Consider the following 22065-nt stretch of genomic DNA (forward strand, 5'->3'; position numbering starts at 1 on the left):
TTCTTACTATACAAGCTTGACTGAGCCGATATTCCATAGTTAATACTTCTGGCAAGGTCTTTGAAGATCCTTCCATGAGTTGCCTTAGTGTGATCTTCAGGGATGTTGGAGACATTTTATTAATTACCTATTAGAGACAAAAAATTTTTACTAGTTTTAGTCCAATAGTTCCTTTACCATCTAATAAACTGAATTTTTGCATAAATCATATTAAAATGTTCTCATTAACAGTACTTTCATATGACAAAGTCTCATAAAAGATTACACCTTAACCTAATCCTGCTAAAGCACCAAGCGAAAGTTTCTAATGCAATACAACCTATCACTCCACAAGTGGAATAAATTCTATAAACATAACTGAAGTAATAAATCTACATTTTGTAGCTTGCCTAACATAAATTATCATCCCAATTAGGTAAGCAAAAAGTGATTATATCTAAATAAAATTAGTATATCAGAGAGGACATTTCACTTTAAAATTAAAAAAGGTGAAGGAGTAAAAATATAGTAGCTCTTCTTTCCCACTTTGTGACTCTAAAGAAGTGTCTTAATTGAACCACAGTCCTCACCTATAAATAAATCCACTTACCTTGGACATAGAGACAATAATTCAAGGTACAGAGTGGTGGTGTCCTATAGGATTCAATATTCAATAAAATAAGAAATCAGGCCTGACTCTGGCTTCAATGCTACTCCACTTCTTTCTGAATTTAAAGATGCTATTACTGGTATTTCAATCCACAACTGTGAATACAACAGCAGCTGCAAGAGGTCCCAATACTTGCTACGTAAATCTGATGCTTGCCCTTTCCTTTATAATTGTGATATACAGTTTTCAGGTATGTTGTTGAGTGATTGTCTCAAAGGTATAAATTTGAACTTTTTGAGTTTAAAGAATTCCCCACGTCAAGATTCCAGGTTCTTTGTAGCATCCTCAAGTTTGGCCACAGATTGAGAGAAGAACCATCTTACCAAGCAGTTGCCAGTGTTGCCAAGTAGATGACTACTGTTGAGGAAAAATTCAGGGAAGATTAGTACCTTAGCTGCAGCCACAATGCTGCTGAAGATGAGAATGGGAGAGAGATGATTCAGTGTTTTATGACCTAGATTATCTTTGCAAGAACTCCTTCTTCTGCCCTTGGTGCTGTATGAATATGACCCCATTTAATGCCCTGATAGAGATCCTACTCCATGTTCCTGCCTCTCTGGCTGCAGGCCACAAGGACAGTGGGCACCCCTGCAGCAGTCTGCATGCTGTGCTAGGAGGCCCATCCTTTCCATGGGCAAGTCAGTAATGGTCCATTTTACTGACAAAACTGCCCGTTTTCTCTGGCCAGAGCAATACTCACATTATTGCAGGTGAAGACCTGAAGAACGTCATTCACAATGCTAAAAGATGCACTTAAGGGAGGTACATAGCGACCATCAATCTTTTCTAGTCTGCAAAGTCAATGAAGCTACAATCCCCTTCCCAACAAGGCCGCAGTGTATGAGCCCATAATTGTATACCTCACTCGTACTGCTGTCAGGATTAACTGCCTATGTCCTTACTTCTTTATGTGTTATCTAATTTCTCAAAACACAAAACTCTTTTCCTCACCTGGATACCAATTAATTTTTTTTTTTTAATGTTCAAACTTGCAGCTTATGGAAGTTCCCGCCTAGGGGTCAAATCTGAGCAGCAGCTGCTGGCCTAAGTTACAGCCACAGCAATACCAGATCCACGCTGTGTCTGTGACCTACATAGCAGCTCACAGCAATGCTGGATCCTTTAACCCACTGAGCAAGGCTAGGGACAGAACTCACATCCTCATAGATACTAGTTAGGTTCTTAACCCACTTAGCCACAATGGGGACTCCACAATTAATTTCATAAGAAAGGCCATTTAAGGGCTCCAGATGCTGTGCTTATGTCATATAGATACACCAGAAAAAAAATTTCATTCAAAAAGTTCCACTGGTTCAGACATTTCATAAAATATTGAAGATATTTTCATAAGACAGATATCATAGAAGAAGAAATTATAGTTTCCAACAACTCTTACTATGATGGCAATTCAGCACAGGTGCTTAAGATTTGGACTCCAGAGTCAGACAACACTGGGGTAGAATCCCAGCTCCACCACCTCCTACAAGATTGAGCTTAGTTTTCCTCATTTGCCAAATGAAGATAATAATATTACTCACCTCATAAATGGTACGGCAATACATGACAGTGCAACATGTCAGAAAGCAAACAAATCAGGGAAGGGACAGAATTTTTTTTTTTTTTTTTTTGTCTTTTTGCCTTTTCTGGGGCCGCTCCCACGGCAATATGGAGATTCCTAGGCTAGGAGTCGAATTGAAGCTGTAGCCAACGGCCTACGCCAGAGCCACAGCAACGCGGGATCCAAGCCGCATCTGCAACCTACACACCTACACCACAGCTCACGGCAACGCCGGATCCTTAACCCACTGAGCAAGACCAGGGATCGAACCCGCAACCTCATGGTTCCTAGTCAGATTCATTAACCACTGCGCCAAGATGTGAACTCTGGGACAGAATTTTTTTGAGGACATTTTCATTACCTCTCAGGCAAATATATTCACACATATGCACATTTTATACGCGAGGTAACCAGACCCTAATATGAATTTCTCAAAGGTCATACAGAGCAGGAATCCAAACCCAAGGGTGCTAACTCCAAAGCCTACCTCCTTCTACTATGTGAGGCTATAAAAGTAGCCAATAATGTCAAAGGCTGAAGAAAAGTAAAAAAAAAGAAACAAAAAACAAAAAACAAAGAGAGCCGTGTGTCAGCTGAAAAAATGAATGAAAACTTGTTTGTGTAATTTTGATGGTAACAAGGAAGACGAGGTCAGAAAGGAAGCTTGAGGAAAAACAGAGTCAAGGGAAGGCTTTTTTGTTTAAGGTTAGGAAATCTTTGAAAACAACGGCAGAATAAAAGGTGCCAAGAAGGTAAAACTGAAGATACTGAAAGAGGGAGATAACTGATGCAATTAGTTTGGAGGAGGCAGAAAAGGATGAGATAAGACCATAGGTGGGGATCTTTCCCTTGATAAGGAAGTGGAACATATTAGAGGAACCAAAGACGGGATGATGGAAGAGTTATAACAGCTAACATAGCTTCATTCATTAAAAAGAGAACACACAGACTATTTTGGAAAAAACTGATAATGATTAGACTTAGATCCTCAGTTAAATCAGGAATGTGTATGGATACAATCCTGCACCCACAGAACTGAGGGAACATATTTCTACCTCTCGGAAGAACACCAGTCAGTGTTCTTTAAAGGGTCAGTATCTCTTTAAAGATTAGTTGTCTCTGAGGATTGGCCTGGGTGGTCGTGACCTCAGGCAGTTGCTGAGTGAAATCCTGCTTGTGTCCAGGGTGTTTCATGGCGACCAAGGGAGTAATCTTTGGCCTCTGTGTTTGCTCAAACCTTCCTGTATCCACACTCTTGGGGACCTTCCCATCATGAGGCTGGACTTGGACAGGTGACTTGTTTTGGCCAATAAGACTACAGCAAAGTGATGGAAGAAGAAACTCCCGGAACCTGCCCCCATGTGCGCAAAGCTTGACTAGGACCCCCAAAGCCCCAGCTGAGAGAGAGGCCATCTTGAATCATCCAGGCAAGCTTCCTGTGACCTCCAACACAGGAGTAAACCTCCCACAGGTTTACTCCTGTGGGCTGAACCTAGCATGGCTTGAAGAATCGCCTAGTGGGATCCTACACCACATAATGGTTGAACCTAGCATGGCTTGAAGAATCGCCTAGTGGGATCCTACACCACATAATGGTTCTTGAAGTGAGCAACCGTCTCCATTTATTGGCCTCTCGGGGGCCAGCAGTGCTGGCTTGGTCTTTGGAACAAATTATGGCTGTCCAGCAGTCCAGGAGCCTTGCTACGCACCACTGGCCAGCGCTGGCAGGGGAGTTTTCACATATTAAAATATTAGGAAACAGGAGATTGGATTAAGATGGCAGACTAGAAGGAGTGGAGCTCAATTTCTCTCCTAAAAACAACAAAATTATAAACAAATGCTGATCAATCTTCAATCAAATGGACTGGAAACTTTCAAAAAGATATCCTACTCCAAAAGACAAAGAGGAGGCCACATCAAGAGGTAGGAGAGACATTTACATGACATAAGCAACCCCATACCTCCTGGGTGGGAAGCCCCACAGAATGGAAAGTAACTATCACAGAGACTCACCTACAGGAGTGAGAGTTCTGAGCCTAACGACAAGTCCCCACATCTGGGGATCTGGCATTGGCAGAAAGTCCCTGGAACATCTGGCATTGAAGGCCAGTGGGGCTTGTGCACAGAGCTCCACGGGACAGGGGGAAACGGAGACCCCATTCTTAAAAGGTGCACATAGACGTTCATGTGCACTGGGTCCCAGGGCAAAGCAAAGTCTACATATGAATCTGGGTCCAACTTGACTGCAGTTCTTGGTGGATCTCCTAGGAAAACAGGGGGTGAATGTGTCTTGTTGTGGAGGAAGGGCATTGGAAGCAAAGCTCTCGGGAATATTCATCAGCATGCCTTTCTCTGGAGGTGGCCATTTTTGGAAAATCTGACCCAACCCATCAGCACAGAGAAGCCCCAGGGCAAACAACAATCCAGGTGGGATCACAGCCCCACCCATCAGTAAACAGGCTGCCCAAAGACGCCCACGAAGACAGCCACTTCTAATCTCACTCAGAAACAAAGCCCCACCTGCCAGAGGGATAGGAATCAACTCCATCTACCAGCGGGCAGGCATCAGCCCACCCCATCAGGAAGCCTGCAGCAAGCCCCCATCCCAACTTCAGCCACAAGGGGGGCAGACACCAGAAGTAAGAGAGGCTACAACTCTATTATCTGTAAGAAGGTCACCACGCCAAAAACCTATAAAAATGAAAAGACAGAGGACCATAACTCAGATAAGGGAGAAAGGAAAACCCCCAGAAAGTCACCTAAGCAATGAGGAGATTCTCAGCCTCCAGGAAAAAGACTTTAGACTGTTGATGCTGAAGATGATGCAAGACATTGGAAATAAACTGGAGGCAAAGATGGATACCATACAGGAAACACTGAGCAAACAAATACAAGATGTCAAACTTAAGCAAAAAGAGAAGCAAAATACAATAACTGAAATAAAAAAAAAAAAAAAAAAACCCATTAGAAGCAGCCAAAAGCAGAATACAGGAGGCAGAAGAACGAATAAGTGAGGTAGAGGATAGATTAGTGGAAATCACAGGTATGGAACAGAAAGAGAAAAAAGATTGAAAAGAAATGAAGAGAGCTTCAGAGAACTCTGGGACAACATGAAATGCCCCAACATCCGTATTATAGCGGTGCCAGAAGGAGAAGAGAGAGAGAAGGAGACAGAAAAAATATTCCAAGAGATAATAGCCGAAAACTTCCCTAACATAGGGAAGGAACCACTCACTCAAATCTAGGAAGCACAACGAGTACCATATAAAATAAACCCAAGGAGGAACACCCCGAGACACATATTAATCAAACTGACCAAAATTAAAGACAAAGAGAAAATCTTGAAAGCAGCTAGGGAAAAGAAAAGAAACAAGTTACGTACAAGGGAACCCCAATAAGGTTATAGGCAGATTTTTCAGCAGAAACTCTGCAGGCCAGAAGGGAGTGGCATGATATACTTAACATGATGAAAGGAAAAAACCCCAACCAAGATGACTCTACCCAGCAAGGCTCTCATTCAGATTTGAAGGAGAAATCAAAACCTTCACAGATAAGCAAAAGCTAGTAAGAGAATTCAGCAACACTAAACCAGCTTTACAACAAAGACTAAAGGAACTTCTGTAGGCAGAAAAGAAAAGGCCTCAACAGGAAACAAAAATTCCACAAATGACAAGGCTCACCAGTAAAGGTATATATACAGTAAAGATACGAAATCATCCATGCACAATTACGCCAGCAAAATCAGAAATTGTGAGATGAGGAGGGCACAAATGCAGGACACTGGAGATGAACTTGCAATTAAGAGAACAACAACTTAAAACAATCTCATACATATAGACTCATATCAAAACTTCAGAATGACTGCAAACCAAAAATCTACAATTGATACACAAATGAGGGATCTCTGGAGAAGAAATATATGTCATGGTAAATAAGTGCATAATCCACCTTGAAGGGGGTCATTTGACATCATTCTTGGAATGCTGAGGTCTTTTTACATCTGATTCTGATTTCCTCTCCATCAAAGAATTTATGATAACTATAATTAAATAATGCAACTGTACAATTAAATAATACAGTTCAACAACTGTATTATTAATAACCATTTCTCTCCATGGTACAATGTAAGGTCTATAATGTCTTGTTTATCATATCACCTAGAATGGTGTAATGCCTTTACTGAAGAATCAATAAGATTCTACTCAAAAAATAAAAAAATAAAAAAGAGTCAATAAGATGTAACAGATTGTGAGGACATATTTATATAGCTACAATTTTTTTTTACCAATTTATGCATTTTATATTTTATTTTCAGAGGGTATATTATTTTTGTTATTCTTACCAGTTAAGTTATTCTTTTTATTATGTTATATAAAATACTTAATGGTATAGAAGGCTTTCTTCTTTATAAATTTTAGTTGCATAATATACACAATTTTAACATAATGCTAATTTTTAAAGAAAAATTAAAATGTAATAGATAATACTAAATAGTAAAGATGAAAGCCATACAAAATGGGATAAAGTATAGAATAAATTTCCTATTTGTCTCAGCATATTTTCCATTCCACTTCTCCAGAGGGATTGACTTAATCTGTTTCTTAATATCCGTGATGTAATAATCTGTGTGAATGCAATTGTGTTTAAATATATATATTTTATTCTGCAAAAAAAAATAAAATTTCAAAAAAAAATCAAATCCACTACTTTTAAAAAACTTTCTTTGAACTGTTAAAAATGCCATCAAGAAAAACACTTAAGTAAGCCACAGAGAGTAACCACTTAAGAGTGTTCAATGTAGTTGTCACATTATAGTGGACAAAAGAGAAGGATAAATCATTTGCTCATATTATACTACAGAAATTGTTTAATTTGAATAGCAGATATTTTTAAATACTTGCAAGGTACAAGAGAAATTAATCAACGCAAAAGAGGTCCAAACAAATTATTTGAAAGCAAAAAGAAAGCATTTTGAATAGAAACAATATTTTCTACAAGGGCAACAATGCTTAGAAAGTGAAAAACTAAAGAATACTACAATTAGAAACACCTTATACAGTTGGACTTTTAATTTTTTAAAGAAAAATCTAAAATAGTAAACCCACTTTTTAAGAAGTCCATAAGAACATAACATAGCTAAAACAACAGATACCAAACCCCCAAAATAACAAACTCCTGTCTTACATTATAGTTAGATAACGTAGAGTTTCTAATGAAATCTCTTATTTATGGACCATTATGGATCTGCCCCAAATCTTGGGGACACCTCTTCCACATTTTGATATTCCCTTTGATGTAAGTTCCACTTTCCTAATAGGTAAAATCTAACAGTTTCTATTAGGTATCCTGGAGGTTTTGAGATCTATACCCCTTAATAAGGCTCTTTCTGCTAAGAGTACCTGATGTGGACTCTGTTTTCCAGAACAAGAATTCTGGCCAATAAAGAGCCTAAAAATATAAAGAAGAAAAAATAAAGTATATGGGTGGGGGAAAGACGAAGCAGCAGTGCAAGTTAAAAAGCAGTCACTATACGGAGCTCCCATCATGGCTCAATGGTAACGAATCTGACTAATATTCCATGAGGACATGGGTTCGATCCCTGGCCTTGCTCAGAGGGTTAAGGATCTGGTGTTGCTGTGAGCTGTGGTATAGGCTGCAGATGGGGCTCAGATCCTGTGTTGCTATGGCTGTGGTGTAAGCTAGCTGCAGCCTACAGCCATAGCTCTGATTTGACCCCTAGCCTGGGAGCTTCCATATGCCACGCCTGTGGCCCTAAAAAGAAAAAAAAAAAAGCAATCACTATAGGTATTACAGACATTAAAAAATACCACAAACAACTCTCCAATAAATTTGATAATTTTGACAATTTAAATGAAAGTAAGAGATGCTTTGAAAAATATATATTGCCTAAAGTGACCCAAGAAGAAAATATACCTGAATAGTCTTGCATCTCCTCACAAAGGAAACTTCAGGGTAAGATGGATTCATTAGTGAAGAATTTATACAAATTCTTCCAGAAAATAGAAAAGGGAAACTTCCCAACTTCTTTTATGAGTCAGCATAACCTTATTACCAAATCCTGACACAGAAATTACAAGAAAAATTATAGGCCAATCATTTTCATAAACATAATGCAAAAATCCTACACAAATACTATGAGTCAAATCCAGCAATATATAAAAAGGATAACACACATGACCAAATGGAGCTAATTTCAAGAATGGAAAGTTAGTACAATATTCAAAAGCCAATCACTGTCCCAGAAATACATTTCTACCTATATGGTCATTTTATACCAATGATGAAAAAGAAAGTCTTTTCAAAAATTGGTCTGGATCAATTGTATAACAATATGAGAAAAAATTAACCTGGACACTTATATCTCACACCATACACACGAAATTATTTTGGGATGGATCTAGAAGTAAACAAAAAAGCAAAAACTACAAACTTTCAGAAGAAAGCACAGAAGGATATTTTTGAACTTGGGAGTGGGTAAAGATTTCTTAAGACATCAAAAACAATTACGAAAGAGAAAAAATTAATAACAGGTTTATTTAAATTAAAAATTTTTGGTCATTGAAAACTTATTGTAATGCCCCACACTGTTAAAGGTAAAAGAAAAATCATATTGTCATCTTGATGTAGAAAAACGCTTGCAATAAAATATAACATTCATTAGAAATAATTACAAAAAAACCCTCTTAGCCAGCTAAGACTAGAAAGGAACTTCTCTATAGTAATAATAATAAAAAAGAAAACCTATAGCAATCAACATTTTTAATGTTCTTCAAAGCTTTCCACATGAGACTGGGAATAAAATAAGGCTGGCTGCTGTCATCACTTCTACTAAACAGAAGTGGTAGCCTTCTGGAGGCTAGAGGTGGTCAAGCCTTCATTATAGGACGGTGGGGAAGGAAGGGGTAGGAACCACAGGGACAAAGAGGGGAGAGGGGAGAGAGAGAAGAAAGAAAGGAAAAAGAAGGGAAGAGAATGGATGAAGAAAGAGGGAAACATAGATACCATCATTATGTATATGGAAATACTGGGTCATAGGGTAACTCCATGTTTAACATTTTAAATGTTTAAGTTTTTTTTTTTTCTTTTTTCTTTTTTTTTTTATGGCTGCACCTGCAGCATGTGCAAGTTCCTAGGCTAGGGGTTAAACTGGAGCTGCAGCTGCCAGCCTACGCCACAGCCACATCAACACCAGATCTGAGCCGCATCTGCAACCTACCCCTCAGCTTGTGGCAACACCAGATCCTTAATCCACTGAGCAAGGGATAAAACCCTCATCCTCACAGACACTATGTTGGGTTCTTAACCCAGAGAGCCACAATGGGAACACCCAGTGGAACTTTTCTAACCACTTCTGATTTGGTGCTTCCTGATTTAAATACAGTTTTGCTCAAACCTTAAAATATGCCTTAGCTTACCTTTTAGCAACATATGTGATGACTCCATAGTACTACTCCTGAGTATATACAGAAATGTGTACCTTTGCCATCAAAAGACACAGACAAAATTGTTCACAGCAGCATTATCTCTAACAGGAGGAACCTACAAATAACGCCAAATGTCCATCAGCAGTAGAAGTGAAAAAATAAAATATATCACACAATGGAGTATCTTGAGCACTTAAAACAAACCACTGCTACATACAACACAGGTGAACCTCACAAATACAATGCTGATCAAAAGTAGACAGAGAACGGTATGATTTTATATACAACTCAAAACCAAAATCTAATGGTTATCCTAGGGGAAAGGTCATGACTGTGAGGGAACTCAAGATATCTCAAGTGCCTCATTTGTTCTGGGTGTTGGTTATGTTTATGAGGCAAAAAAATTTCAGCTATACATTTATGATCTTCCCACACTTCAAAAAAATGTATTCATAAAATACACACTCAGAAAAAAAACTCAAGTTGAAAATTTTTAGTTTAACATAAGGCTCCTCACAATATGGCTCCAATCATCATTTTAGCCATTATTTTCTTCACTCTTTGTTGCTGCTCTGCATTCTCCAAACATTTGCCCTTTGAGTACGTGCTTTGTTCTGTCTGATATACCCTTTGCCACTTGGCGGCTCATTTCCACCTTCTGCTCTCTGCTCAGAAGTCTCCTCCGTGAAGCCTTTAAGACTCCTTGCACTATTTTCTGGACACCTACAATAATCTGTGCAAGCCTCCAGCTTAGCAGAATTTACCATATGCTTATGCGTCTACTCCACTAGACTGTCAACTCCATCTGAGAACAAGTTCCTACCCTGTCAAATGCTCTGTGATAGGTGTCTGGAAATAGAGGAATAAGCAAGCTTCTCGGGAGCCTACAGCCTGCTCTAGATAGGCCTCAATAAAGCACAAAAGCAGCAGTAGAGAGAAAAGGACACATAATAGGACAGGGACAAGGAGGTAGAGGTCTTTACGGAATAACGCTGCCATTTTTATGGTGCTTTTACAAGACTGCCACTAAAGATCTGAAATTTTGTTGTGCTATTTTAAGGCTTAAAAGGGAAATGTGTTTTAGCATTTGTCCTTGGGATTAAATGAAATTAAGTAGAAAATAAAATTTAAGCCTCAGTAAGTCATATCATCTGTTATTTTAAAACCAAGCACCATAAGCCCCTGTTATATTCTGTTAAATAGGTCTTTGACTTTTTTTAAAACTAGTTTAAACCAATCGTAGTTATGCTTTGCTATGAGTTATAAATATTTTTCTAAATAATCACCGTATATATTACTTATATCTATAAATCTTTTCCAGAAATGTTCAGATTGACAACAAACCAGGAGAAATACAAAATATCTAAGCAAGTTGGTTTATTTCATCAGATACCGCAGCTTCACAGAAATATTTTTAAATACATTTTCACCATTCTGGAGGATCACATTATTATATAAGATAATAATAGTGCCCACTTAAAAAAAAATGGGCACTAATATTTCCTTTTTCTTATAAAAGGCTTAAAACTAGTCTAAGAAGAATGCTTTTTAGCAACCTTATCTTTAGACTTTTCCAGAATTTTTTTTTTTTTTTTTGCCTTTTTTTGTCTTTTTAGGGCCATACCCTCAGCATATGGAAGTTCCCAGGCTAGGGGTCAAATCAGAGCTGCAGCTGCTGGCTTACGCCACAGCCATAGCAATGCCAGATCCAAGCCGCGTCTACAACCTATACCACAGCTCGCAGCAAGGCTGGATCTTTAACCCACTGAGCAAGGCCAGGGATCAAATCTGGGTCTTCATGGATGCTAGTCAGACTCATTTCCTCTGAGCCACTATGGGAACTCCTCCAGCAATTTCTTAAAAGCTTTAACAATTTAAATAAAATGAAAAGACAGCATCTTAAAGATGCCAAGAGCTGCTATTCATGATACCCTAAATGCTTAGGATAACACTTGACAGTCACTAAACTTCATCTGGGAACTGGGACTGGGAACTGTTTTCTCTGTCTACATAAATAGATGCACTTTCCCCTTAAGGTCTATTGCACTCTTTCCCAAAGACACAATGTGTCCATCAACACTGCCATTAAATTACTTTTATTTACAGCAATAAACTGAATAGTGTAACTGGTAGCTTCAGCATATATAATGCTCACTTCTACAGGTCAAACTGGTTTTTTGACAATATAATTTGGTATATCATTTTATTTTTAAATAATTAGCTTTACTAAGGTGTAATTTACATATGATAAAATTCACTCATTTTAAGTGTATTATTCTACAAATTTTGATAGACATACACAGTTGTACAACTACCCCACGATCGAGATATAGAACATTTTCATCACCCCAAAGAGTTCTCCATACTTTGGTTCTATCCCTGGGCAACTGATCTGTTTTCAGTGCCTAGATTTTGCCTTTTCTAGAATTTCCTAAAAATAAATGCATACATTAAATAGTCCTTTGCGTCTGCCTTCTTTTACTTGGCATAATGCTTCTGAGATTGATCTCTGCTGTTTAATGTATCAGCTCATCCCCTCTTTTAGTTGAATATAATCCACTGCATGACTGTATCACAATCTGTTTACTCATTCAATAGTTAAGAGAGATTGTGTTGTTTCCAGTCTTCGACTATTATAAATAAAGTTACTATGGACATGTAAGTCCAAGCACCTGTGTGGACACATGTTTACATGTTTCTTGGGTAAATCCCTAGGGTCAGGATCACTATGTTTCATAGTAAATGTACATTTAACTTTATGAGAAACTGCCAAACGGTTTTCCTACAGTTTCTTGGAAAGTTACACCTACACTTACTGTACAAGGTTGTGTGCTTTTCTCCTGTTAATCTGTCTTAGGTCAGTTTGATTCTAATGGGCCCAACCAGAGAACCTGAGGGTAGAGGAGAATTTTTCACTCCTCTACAGGGGCAAGGTAAGAGGCAAGACTTTTTTTTTTTTTTTTTTTTTTTTTCCCCTTGCATATGGATCCCCAGTTGTTCCTGAACCATTTGTTGAAAATACTATCTTTTTCCCACTGAATTACCTTAGGAGTTCAGAGCAGGTTTTACTCTAGCATTTATTCACTCCCACTACTGAAGTGTAAACCTCCTGGCTGGTGGGCATATGAAAACCTTGCTCACTGTTCAGAATACTGCTTTCCTGTGACTCTCTATCTGGTCTTCCAGAGTTTTACTCAAAACACATACAGATCAATATTCTAGAAATTCCTCCAAGAAGAAAGCCACATCAATCTTAGGGTTCTCTTGTTTGCTCCCCTTCTCTCAGGAATCACATGTGCTGCCTGCATTGTCCAATGTCTATAAACAGTTGTTTCATATATTCTGTCCCATTTTCTCGTTGTTTACAGCAGAACAATTCCTGTAGCAATTTTCTTGAATACTGGTCACTTTATTTTTAAACAGCAGAATTCACAAGTATCGAGAGACATGTTTCTATAATATTTTCTTAGCCTCTTTGCTTCTATTTTCTATGCTGAAAACTCCATCTTGTCCTGTTTTACTTTACCCCACCTTCCTGCTTGAAAAACAGTCACAGTGCTGGTAAATGACTTAGCTTAAGAACAAAGACCTAAAGGCAAGGGTCAGCTGAATGAGGACATCATGCGTTTGTCAGGCACGCCAGACCTGTGCAGACTGGCACGTCGTTTGCACAAGCATGGTATGTCCTCTAAAAAATAAGAGAAAGAGGAACTTCATGGCCAAGTGGTTTATGAGTGGTGGTTAGCAGAATATGCATTAGCAAAGAGAACCAAGGTGCAATAGGCATGCCATTTGCAGAGGCACAGTGAGGATTCTCTGGAAAGGTATGCATAGACAGCTAGCTCAAATACTAATTGTTAAATGCCTAAAGGTCAGAGTAAAAGCTTGACCATCTACCAGCTATGTGACTTTTAAAATAATAAAAGAAATCATTAAATAATAAAAAAACCTATATCTTCCACCTATAGCCCCCTTCTCATTTGATGTAATCCTAAAGAGCACAGTAAAAGCAGTGTGGTTTCTTGAGGCAGAACTCTTGGTCCCTGAGACCTTGAGTCCCCTGGTTCCCACCTTTACTTAAGATAAATGTCTCTGTGTCTTGTTTTATGTTAACTTTTTTCCTTAAGTTTTATAGCACCCGTTCTTCAGCCCCATCTTGCTGAGCTGGTCTCGGCACACAAGTAATTCTCAAAGCTCACAGAAGATTAGTAATCTTTTAAGTTTAAATTTCCTTTTTAATACTTTCCTGATCTTCTTTCTTAAAAACTATGCCCTGGAGAGAGGACAAGATGGCAGAGGAGTAGGAAGACACGCTCGCCCTCTCCCACAAACACAACAAAAAAAGCACATCTACAGAATAAATGACTCGCGCAGAACAGCAACCAATCGCTGGCAGAGGAACCTAAACTCCAATAACGGCAAGAAATTCGTGACATTATTGGGCAGAACAGGAGAAAAGAGGAGAGTGAGAGAAGGCGAATCCGAGCGAGACGGGGGCTCCCGAAAGGGAACTGCGGAGGAGAAAGGGATCCCGCACCCTGGAAAGTCACCTACCGGGCGAAAGATCAAACGAACCGGAGGAATCTCCAGATGCAGAGAAGAGTGTAGCAGTAAGTTGGAGTACGGAAAAGCCGATCAAGAACCCAACGGACCATCTGAACTACAGGCAGAGTCACCAAAAATTGAGACGCCTGGGTGGGGGCTGGGCACCGAGACCTCGCCTCCAAAGGTTAGTCCCCGAGAAAGGGCTGGGGGACGCCTGGGTGGGGGCTGGGCACTGAGACCTCGCCGCCGAAGGTTAGTCCCCGAGAGGGGGCTGGGGGACGCCTGGATGGGGGCTGAACACCGAGACCTCGCCTCCGAAAGTTAATCCCTGAGAAAGGGCCGGGGGACGCCTGGGAGGGGGGCTGGGCACCGAGACCTCGCCGCCGAAGGTTAGTCCCCGAGAGGGGGCCGGGGGACGCCTGGGTGGGGGCTGAACACCGAGACCTCGCCTCCGAAAGTTAATCCCTGAGAAAGGGCCGGGGGACGCCTGGGAGGGGGGCTGGGCACCGAGACCTCGCCGCCGAAGGTTAGTCCCCGAGAGGGGGCCGGGGGACGCCTGGATGGGGGCTGAACACCGAGACCTCGCCTCCGAAAGTTAATCCCTGAGAAAGGGCCGGGGGACGCCTGGGAGGGGGGCTGGGCACCGAGACCTCGCCGCCGAAGGTTAGTCCCCGAGAGGGAGCCAGGGGACGCCTGGGTGGGGGCTGAACACCGAGACCTCGCCTCCGAAAGTTAATCCCTGAGAAAGGGCCGGGGGACGCCTGGGAGGGGGGCTGGGCACCGAGACCTCGCCGCCGAAGGTTAGTCCCCGAGAGGGGGCCGGGGGACGCCTGGGTGGGGGCTGAACACCGAGACCTCGCCTCCGAAAGTTAATCCCTGAGAAAGGGCCGGGGGACGCCTGGGAGGGGGGCTGGGCACCGAGACCTCGCCGCCGAAGGTTAGTCCCCGAGAGGGAGCCAGGGGACGCCTGGGTGGGGGCTGAACACCGAGACCTCAGCTCCAGAGATTAGTCCCCGGGCTAGGGGGGCGGGGCAGAGCGGAAACTGCTTGGGAGGTCTAGAAACCAGTTGACGGGGCAGACTGCCTGGGAGACTAGAAAACAAAGCTGTCGCAGAGGAAGGGAGCAATACACTAGGGGCGGGGAAGTGGAAAGCCTCATCAGAGGGAACCTGGGAGAAGAGCCTGGTCTGCGCCCATGCTGGGGAGGGGAGAGAAGAAGGGGTGGGTCCCCAGAGAATACCCCCCACGCCACAGCAACGCTAGCTAGCTGAAAACTCTGCTTCCCAGTGCATCCCCTCCCCCCCCCCCCGCCACGCCCTATGCTCTCACAGACTTGGGGCTGCCTGCCATCCTGGAGGGCTGGCCTCAACAATTGCCTGAAGCCTACCACCACAGGGGCTGTCCCTGCACAGGCCTGCTTGCCCTTTGGAGGGGCTACACTTCCGCAGAGCAGCACCAAACAGCACCAGCCCCCGAGAAAAGGCCTGCAGCCTAGAAAACCTAGAACAAGCTTAGCCAGGCTGTGAATAGATCGGCCTAATTCTCGGACGGTTTTTCTGAGTCGGGTTGCCCCGGGGAGGAGCCTCTTCGGTTTCCAACGGCCCTGCTACCCGCCCAAGCCCCCAGGGGATGCTCTAGTGGACCAGCTGCATAGGACTGCCAGCTCCAGGCAGGACCCCCTGCAGCCCAGAAAAGCTGCAACAAGCTCAGCCAGACTGTGAAAAGATCCGCCTACATTCTCAGGCTGTCCTTCTGAGTTCGGCTGCCCTAGGGAAGAGCCTCTCAGGTTCTCAGTGCCCCAGATAGCTGCTCCAGCCCCCAGGGGGTGATGCACCCCTAAAAAGCAGCTGCCCAACACCGCCAACCCCCTGCAAGAACCCCACAGCCTAAAAACACCAGAGCAAGATCTGCATGACCAAGTGAAATCTGCTGCCATCGTGGTGTGGACCTCTAAGTCCTGTCTGCTCTCAGGAAGCCCTCCTTTGCTTCAAAGAAACACTGTTAGCCCCATCAACACTCCAGAAAAGCCACACTGCCTCAGAAAAGATTGACCAACAACGCCAGCCCTCAGGAAATATTCCACGGCAGTGACAAGGCAAACACTGCCCGATCACAGAGAGTACAACTCCCTCAGGAGAAAGAAAACAACAAGCAAGATGAAGAAGCTGAGAAACCACTCCCAGTCAAACCAACAGGAGAACTCACCTAACACAGTCAACAATGAAACAGATCTCTGCAGTCTGACAGACCTGGAGTTCAAAAGAGAAATAGTGAAAATACTGAAGGAATTAAGAAAAGATATGAACAGTAATGCAGATACCCTCAGAAAGGAACTAGAAAATATAAGGAGGAGCCAAGAAAAACTAGAACATTCATTTGCAGAGATGCAAACTGAACTAGGGGCAGTAAAAACCAGAATGAATAATGCAGAAGAACGAATCAGTGATATGGAAGATAGAATAATGGGAATCACTCAATCTGGTCAACAGACAGAAAACCGAATCAAAAAACTGGAAAGCAATATAAGAGACCTATGGGATAATATAAAGCGGGCCAATCTACGCATAATAGGAATGCCAGAAGGAGTAGAAAAAGATAAGGGAATGGAAAATATATTTGAAGAAATTATTGCTGGAAACTTCCCAAATCTAAAGGATACTGGATTCAAGATACAAGAAGCACAGAGGGCCCCAAACAAACTGAACCCAAACAGACCCACACCAAGACACATCATAATAAAAATGGCAAAAGTTAGTGATAAAGAGAGGATCCTCAAGGCAGCAAGAAAAAACAGAATGTTACCTACAAGGGAACCCCCATAAGAATATCAGTGGATTTCTCTACAGAAACACTACAGGCCTGGAGGGAATAGCAAGAGATATTTAAAGTGCTAAAAGGAAAAAACATGCAACCTAGAATACTCTATCCAGCAAGAATATCATTTAAAATAGAAGGGGAAATAAAAATTTTTCCCAACAAACAAAAACTTAAAGAATACAGCAACACAAAACCCAGGTTAAAGGAAATATTGAAAGGGCTTCTCTAAACCAAAAAGAAAGGAAGGAAAGGGAAGAAAAAAGAAAAGAAAAAAACAAAGAAGAAGAAGAAGAGGAAGAACTAGGACTGAGGAAACTGCAATTAGAGAGAAGTCACTCAAATAAGCCAGCATACAGATTTAATCATGAACATGCTTCAAACAAAATAAAATTAAAAAGAAAAAAATAAAAAAGAGTCATCAAAACCATAAAATGTGGGCAAGGGATGTCAGGAGGTAAATAACCCTTTTTGTTTATATGTATGTTTCTCTTCTTAATTTTAATATAGTAATGAAGTGTTTGAACTTACAGGACCATCAGGCTAAAACACACATTTATGGGAAGGGGATAGCATACTTAAAAAACAGGGCAATCACAAGCCAAAACCAAATATTGCATTTGCAAAAAATGAAAAAAAAAAAAACCACTCAAGCAGATAATAACAGGAGACCATCCAACCAAAAAAAAAAAAAAAAATGGAGAACCATAGAATCAACTGGAACTCGAGGTTCAAATGGCAATAAATAATCATCTATCAATTATCACCTTAAATGTCAATGGTCTGAATGCCCCAATCAAAAGACACAGAGTGGCTGAGTGGATAAAAAGGCAAAAACCTTCAATATGCTGCCTACAAGAAACTCACCTTAGGACAAAAGATACATATAGATTGAAAGTGAAAGGGTGGGGAAAAATATTTCACGCCAATAGACATGACAGAAAAGCAGGAGTCGCAACGCTCATATCAGACAAAATAGACTTTAAAACAAAAGGCATAAAGAAAGACAAAGAAGGACACTATTTAATGATTAAGGGATCCATCCAAGGAGAGGATGTTACTATTGTCAACATATATGCCCCAAATACAGGAGCACCCAGATACATACAACAAATATTAACAGACATAAAGGGAGATATTGATGAGAATACAATCATAGTAGGAGACCTAAATACCCCCCTCACATCAATGGACAGATCCTCTAGACAGAAAACCAATAAAGCAACAGAGATCCTAAAGGAAACAATAGAAAAGTTAGACTTAATTGATATCTTCAGGACACTACATCCAAAAAAAGCAGAATACACATTCTTCTCAAATGCTCATGGAACATTCTCAAGAATCGACCACATATTGGGACACAAAGCGAATCTCAATAAATTTAGGAGCATAGAAATTATCTCAAGTATCTTCTCTGACCACAATGCCATGAAATTAGAAATCAACCATGGGAAAAGCAAAGAGAAAAAACCTACTCCATGGAGACTAAACAACATGCTACTAAAAAAACCAATGGGTCAATGAGGAAATCAAGAAGGAAATTAAAAACTACCTTGAAACAAATGATAATGAAGACACAACCTCTCAAAATCTATGGGATGCTGCGAAAGCAGTGCTCAGAGGGAAATTTATAGCAATACAGGCCTTTCTCAAAAAAGAAGAAAGATCCCAAATGGACAACTTAACCCTCCACCTAAACGAATTAGAAAAAGAAGAACAAAAAAGTCCTAAAGTCAGCAGAAGGAAGGAAATTATAAAGATCAAAGAAGAAATCAATAAAATAGAGACTCAAAAAACAATAGAGAAAATTAATAAAACCAAGAGCTGGTTCTTTGAAAAGGTGAACAAAATTGACAAACCCCTGGCCAGACTCACTAAAAAGAGGAGAGAAAGAACCCAAATCACCAAAATTATAAATGAAAAAGGAGAAATCACAACGGATACAGCAGAAATACAAAAAACCATAAGAGAATACTATGAACAACTGTATGGCAACAAGTTTGACAATCTGGAAGAAATGGACAATTTTCTAGAATCTTACAGCTTGCCAAATCTGAATCAAGCAGAAACAGACCAACTGAACAGACCGATCACTAGAAATGAAATTGAAGAGGTCATAAAATCACTCCCTACAAATAAAAGTCCAGGACCAGATGGCTTCACAGGTGAATTTTATCAAACATATAAAGAGGAATTGGTGCCCATCCTCCTGAAACTCTTTCAAAAGGTTGAAGAAGAAGGAATACTCCCAAAGACATTCTATGAGGCCACCATCACCCTCATTCCAAAACCAGACAGAGATACCACCAAAAAAGAAAACTATCGCCCAATATCATTGATGAATATAGATGCAAAAATTCTCAACAAAATCTTAGCCAACCAAATCCAACAACATATCAAAAAAATTATACACCATGACCAGGTTGGGTTCATCCCAGGTTCACAAGGATGGTTCGACATACGCAAATCAATCAGCATCATACACCACATTAACAAAAAAAAGGTCAAAACTCATATGATCATCTCAATAGACGCAGAAAAAGCATTTGACAAAGTTCAACATCCATTCATGATCAAGACCCTCGCCAAAGTGGGTATAGAGGGAACATTCCTGAATATAATCAAAGCCATTTATGATAAACCCACAGCAAATATAATCCTCAATGGGGAAAAACTGAAAGCCTTCTCACTCAAATCGGGAACAAGACAGGGATGCCCACTCTCACCACTGCTCTTCAACATCATTTTGGAAGTCCTGGCCACAGCAATTAGACAAACAAAAGAAATCAAAGGCATCCATATAGGAAGAGAAGAGATCAAACTGTCACTGTATGCAGATGACATGATGCTATACCTAGAAAACCCTAAGGACTCAACCCCAAAACTCCTTGAACTGATTAATAAATTCAGCAAAGTGGCAGGATATAAGATTAACATTCAGAAGTCAGTTGCATTTCTGTATACCAGCAATGAAACATTAGAAAAGGAATACAAAAAAATGATACCTTTTAAAATTGTACCTCACAAAATCAAATACCTCGGAATACACCTGACCAAGGAGGTAAAGGACCTATATGCCGAGAACTATAAAACTTTAATCAAAGAAATCAAAGAAGATGTAAAGAAATGGAAAGATATTCCATGTTCCTGGATTGGGAAAATCAATATTGTGAAAATGGCCATCCTACCCAAAGCAATCTACAGATTCAGTGCAATCCCTATCAAATTACCCATGACATTGTTCACAGAACTAGAACAAACAATCCAAACATTTATATGGAACCACAAAAGACCCAGAATCGCCAAAGCAATCCTGAGAAATAAAAACCAAGCAGGAGGCATAACTCTCCCAGACTTCAAGAAATACTACAAAGCCACAGTCATCAAAACAGTGTGGTACTGGTATCAAAACAGACAGACAGACCAATGGAACAGAATAGAGAATCCGGAAATAAACCCTGACACCTATGGTCAATTAATCTTTGACAAGGGAGGCAGGAACATCAAATGGGAAAAGGAAAGTCTATTCAGCAAGCATTGCTGGGAAACCTGGACAGCTGCATGCAAAGCAATGAAACTAGAACACACCCTCACACCATGCACAAAAATAAACTCCAGATGGCTGAAAGACTTAAATATACGACAGGACACCATCAAACTCCTAGAAGAGAACATAGGCAAAACACTCTCTGACATCAACATCATGAATATTTTCTCAGGTCAGTCTCCCAAAGCAATAGAAATTAGAGCAAATATAAACCCATGGGACCTCATCAAACTGAAAAGCTTTTGCACAGCAAAGGAAACCAAAAAGAAAACAAAAAGACAACTTACAGAATGGGAGAAAATAGTTTCAAATGATGCAACTGACAAGGGCTTAATCTCTAGAATATACAAGCAACTTATACAACTCAACAGCAAAAAAGCCAATCAATCAATGGAAAAATGGGCAAAAGACCTGAATAGACATTTCTCCAAAGAAGATATACAGATGGCCAACAAACACATGAAAAAATGCTCAACATCGCTGATTATAAGAGAAATGCAAATCAAAACTACCATGAGATACCACCTCACACCAGTCAGAATGGCCATCATTAATAAATCCACAAATAACAAGTGCTGGAGGGGCTGTGGAGAAAAGGGAACCCTCCTGCACTGTTGGTGGGAATGTAAACTGGTACAGCCACTATGGAGAACCGTTTGGAGATACCTTAGAAATCTATACATAGAACTTCCATATGACCCTGCAATCCCACTCTTGGGCATCTATCCGGACAAAGCTCTACTTAAAAGAGACACATGCACCCGCATGTTCATTGCAGCACTATTCACAATAGCCAGGACATGGAAACAATCCAAATGTCCATCGACAGAGGATTGGATTCGGAAGATGTGGTATATATACACGATGGAATACTACTCAGCCATAAAAAAGGATGACATCATGCCATTTGCAGCAACATGGATGGAACTAGAGAATCTCATCCTGAGTGAAATGAGCCAGAAAGACAAAGACAAATACCATATGACATCACTTATAACTGGAATCTAATATCCAGCACAAATGAACATCTCCTCAGAAAAGAAAATCATGGACTTGGAGAAGAGACTTGTGGTTGCCTGATGGGAGGGGGAGGGAGTGGGAGGGATCGGGAGCTTGGGCTTATCAGTCACAACGTAGAATAGATTTACAAGGAGATCCCGCTGAATAGCATTGAGAACTATGTCTAGATACTCATGTTGCAACAGAAGAAATGGTGGGGGAAAAACTGTAATTGTAATGTATACATGTAAGGATAACCTGACCCCCTTGCTGTACGTGGGAAAATAAAATTAAAAAAAAAAAAAAAAAAGAAAAGAAAATCATGGACTTGGAGAAGAGACTTGTGGCTGCCTGATGGGAGGGGGAGGGAGTGGGAGGGATCGGGAGCTTGGGCTTATCAGACACAACCTAGAATAGATTTATAAGGAGATCCTGCTGAATAGCATTGAGAACTTTGTCTAGATACTCATGTCGCAACAGAAGAAAGGGTGGGGGAAAAAACTGTAAC

At 40.7% G+C, this 22065-nt stretch overlaps 1 protein-coding gene across 3 annotated transcripts in view; it reads right to left on the reverse strand.

Moving 5' to 3' along the window:
• The window catches only part of HIBCH (3-hydroxyisobutyryl-CoA hydrolase), a 145619-nt gene that overhangs the window by 8528 nt on the left and 115026 nt on the right, over nucleotides 1-22065 (reverse strand). For all 3 annotated transcript variants that reach the window (XM_021076263.1, XM_021076264.1, XM_021076265.1), the window contains one exon: nucleotides 8-127. In XM_021076263.1, coding sequence (XP_020931922.1) covers nucleotides 8-127 — 120 coding nt within the window. The remainder of the gene's footprint in view (nucleotides 1-7; nucleotides 128-22065) is intronic.

The sequence above is a fragment of the Sus scrofa genome, chromosome 15, assembly GCF_000003025.6.
Source record: "Sus scrofa isolate TJ Tabasco breed Duroc chromosome 15, Sscrofa11.1, whole genome shotgun sequence".
Taxonomy (NCBI): Eukaryota; Metazoa; Chordata; class Mammalia; order Artiodactyla; family Suidae; genus Sus; species Sus scrofa.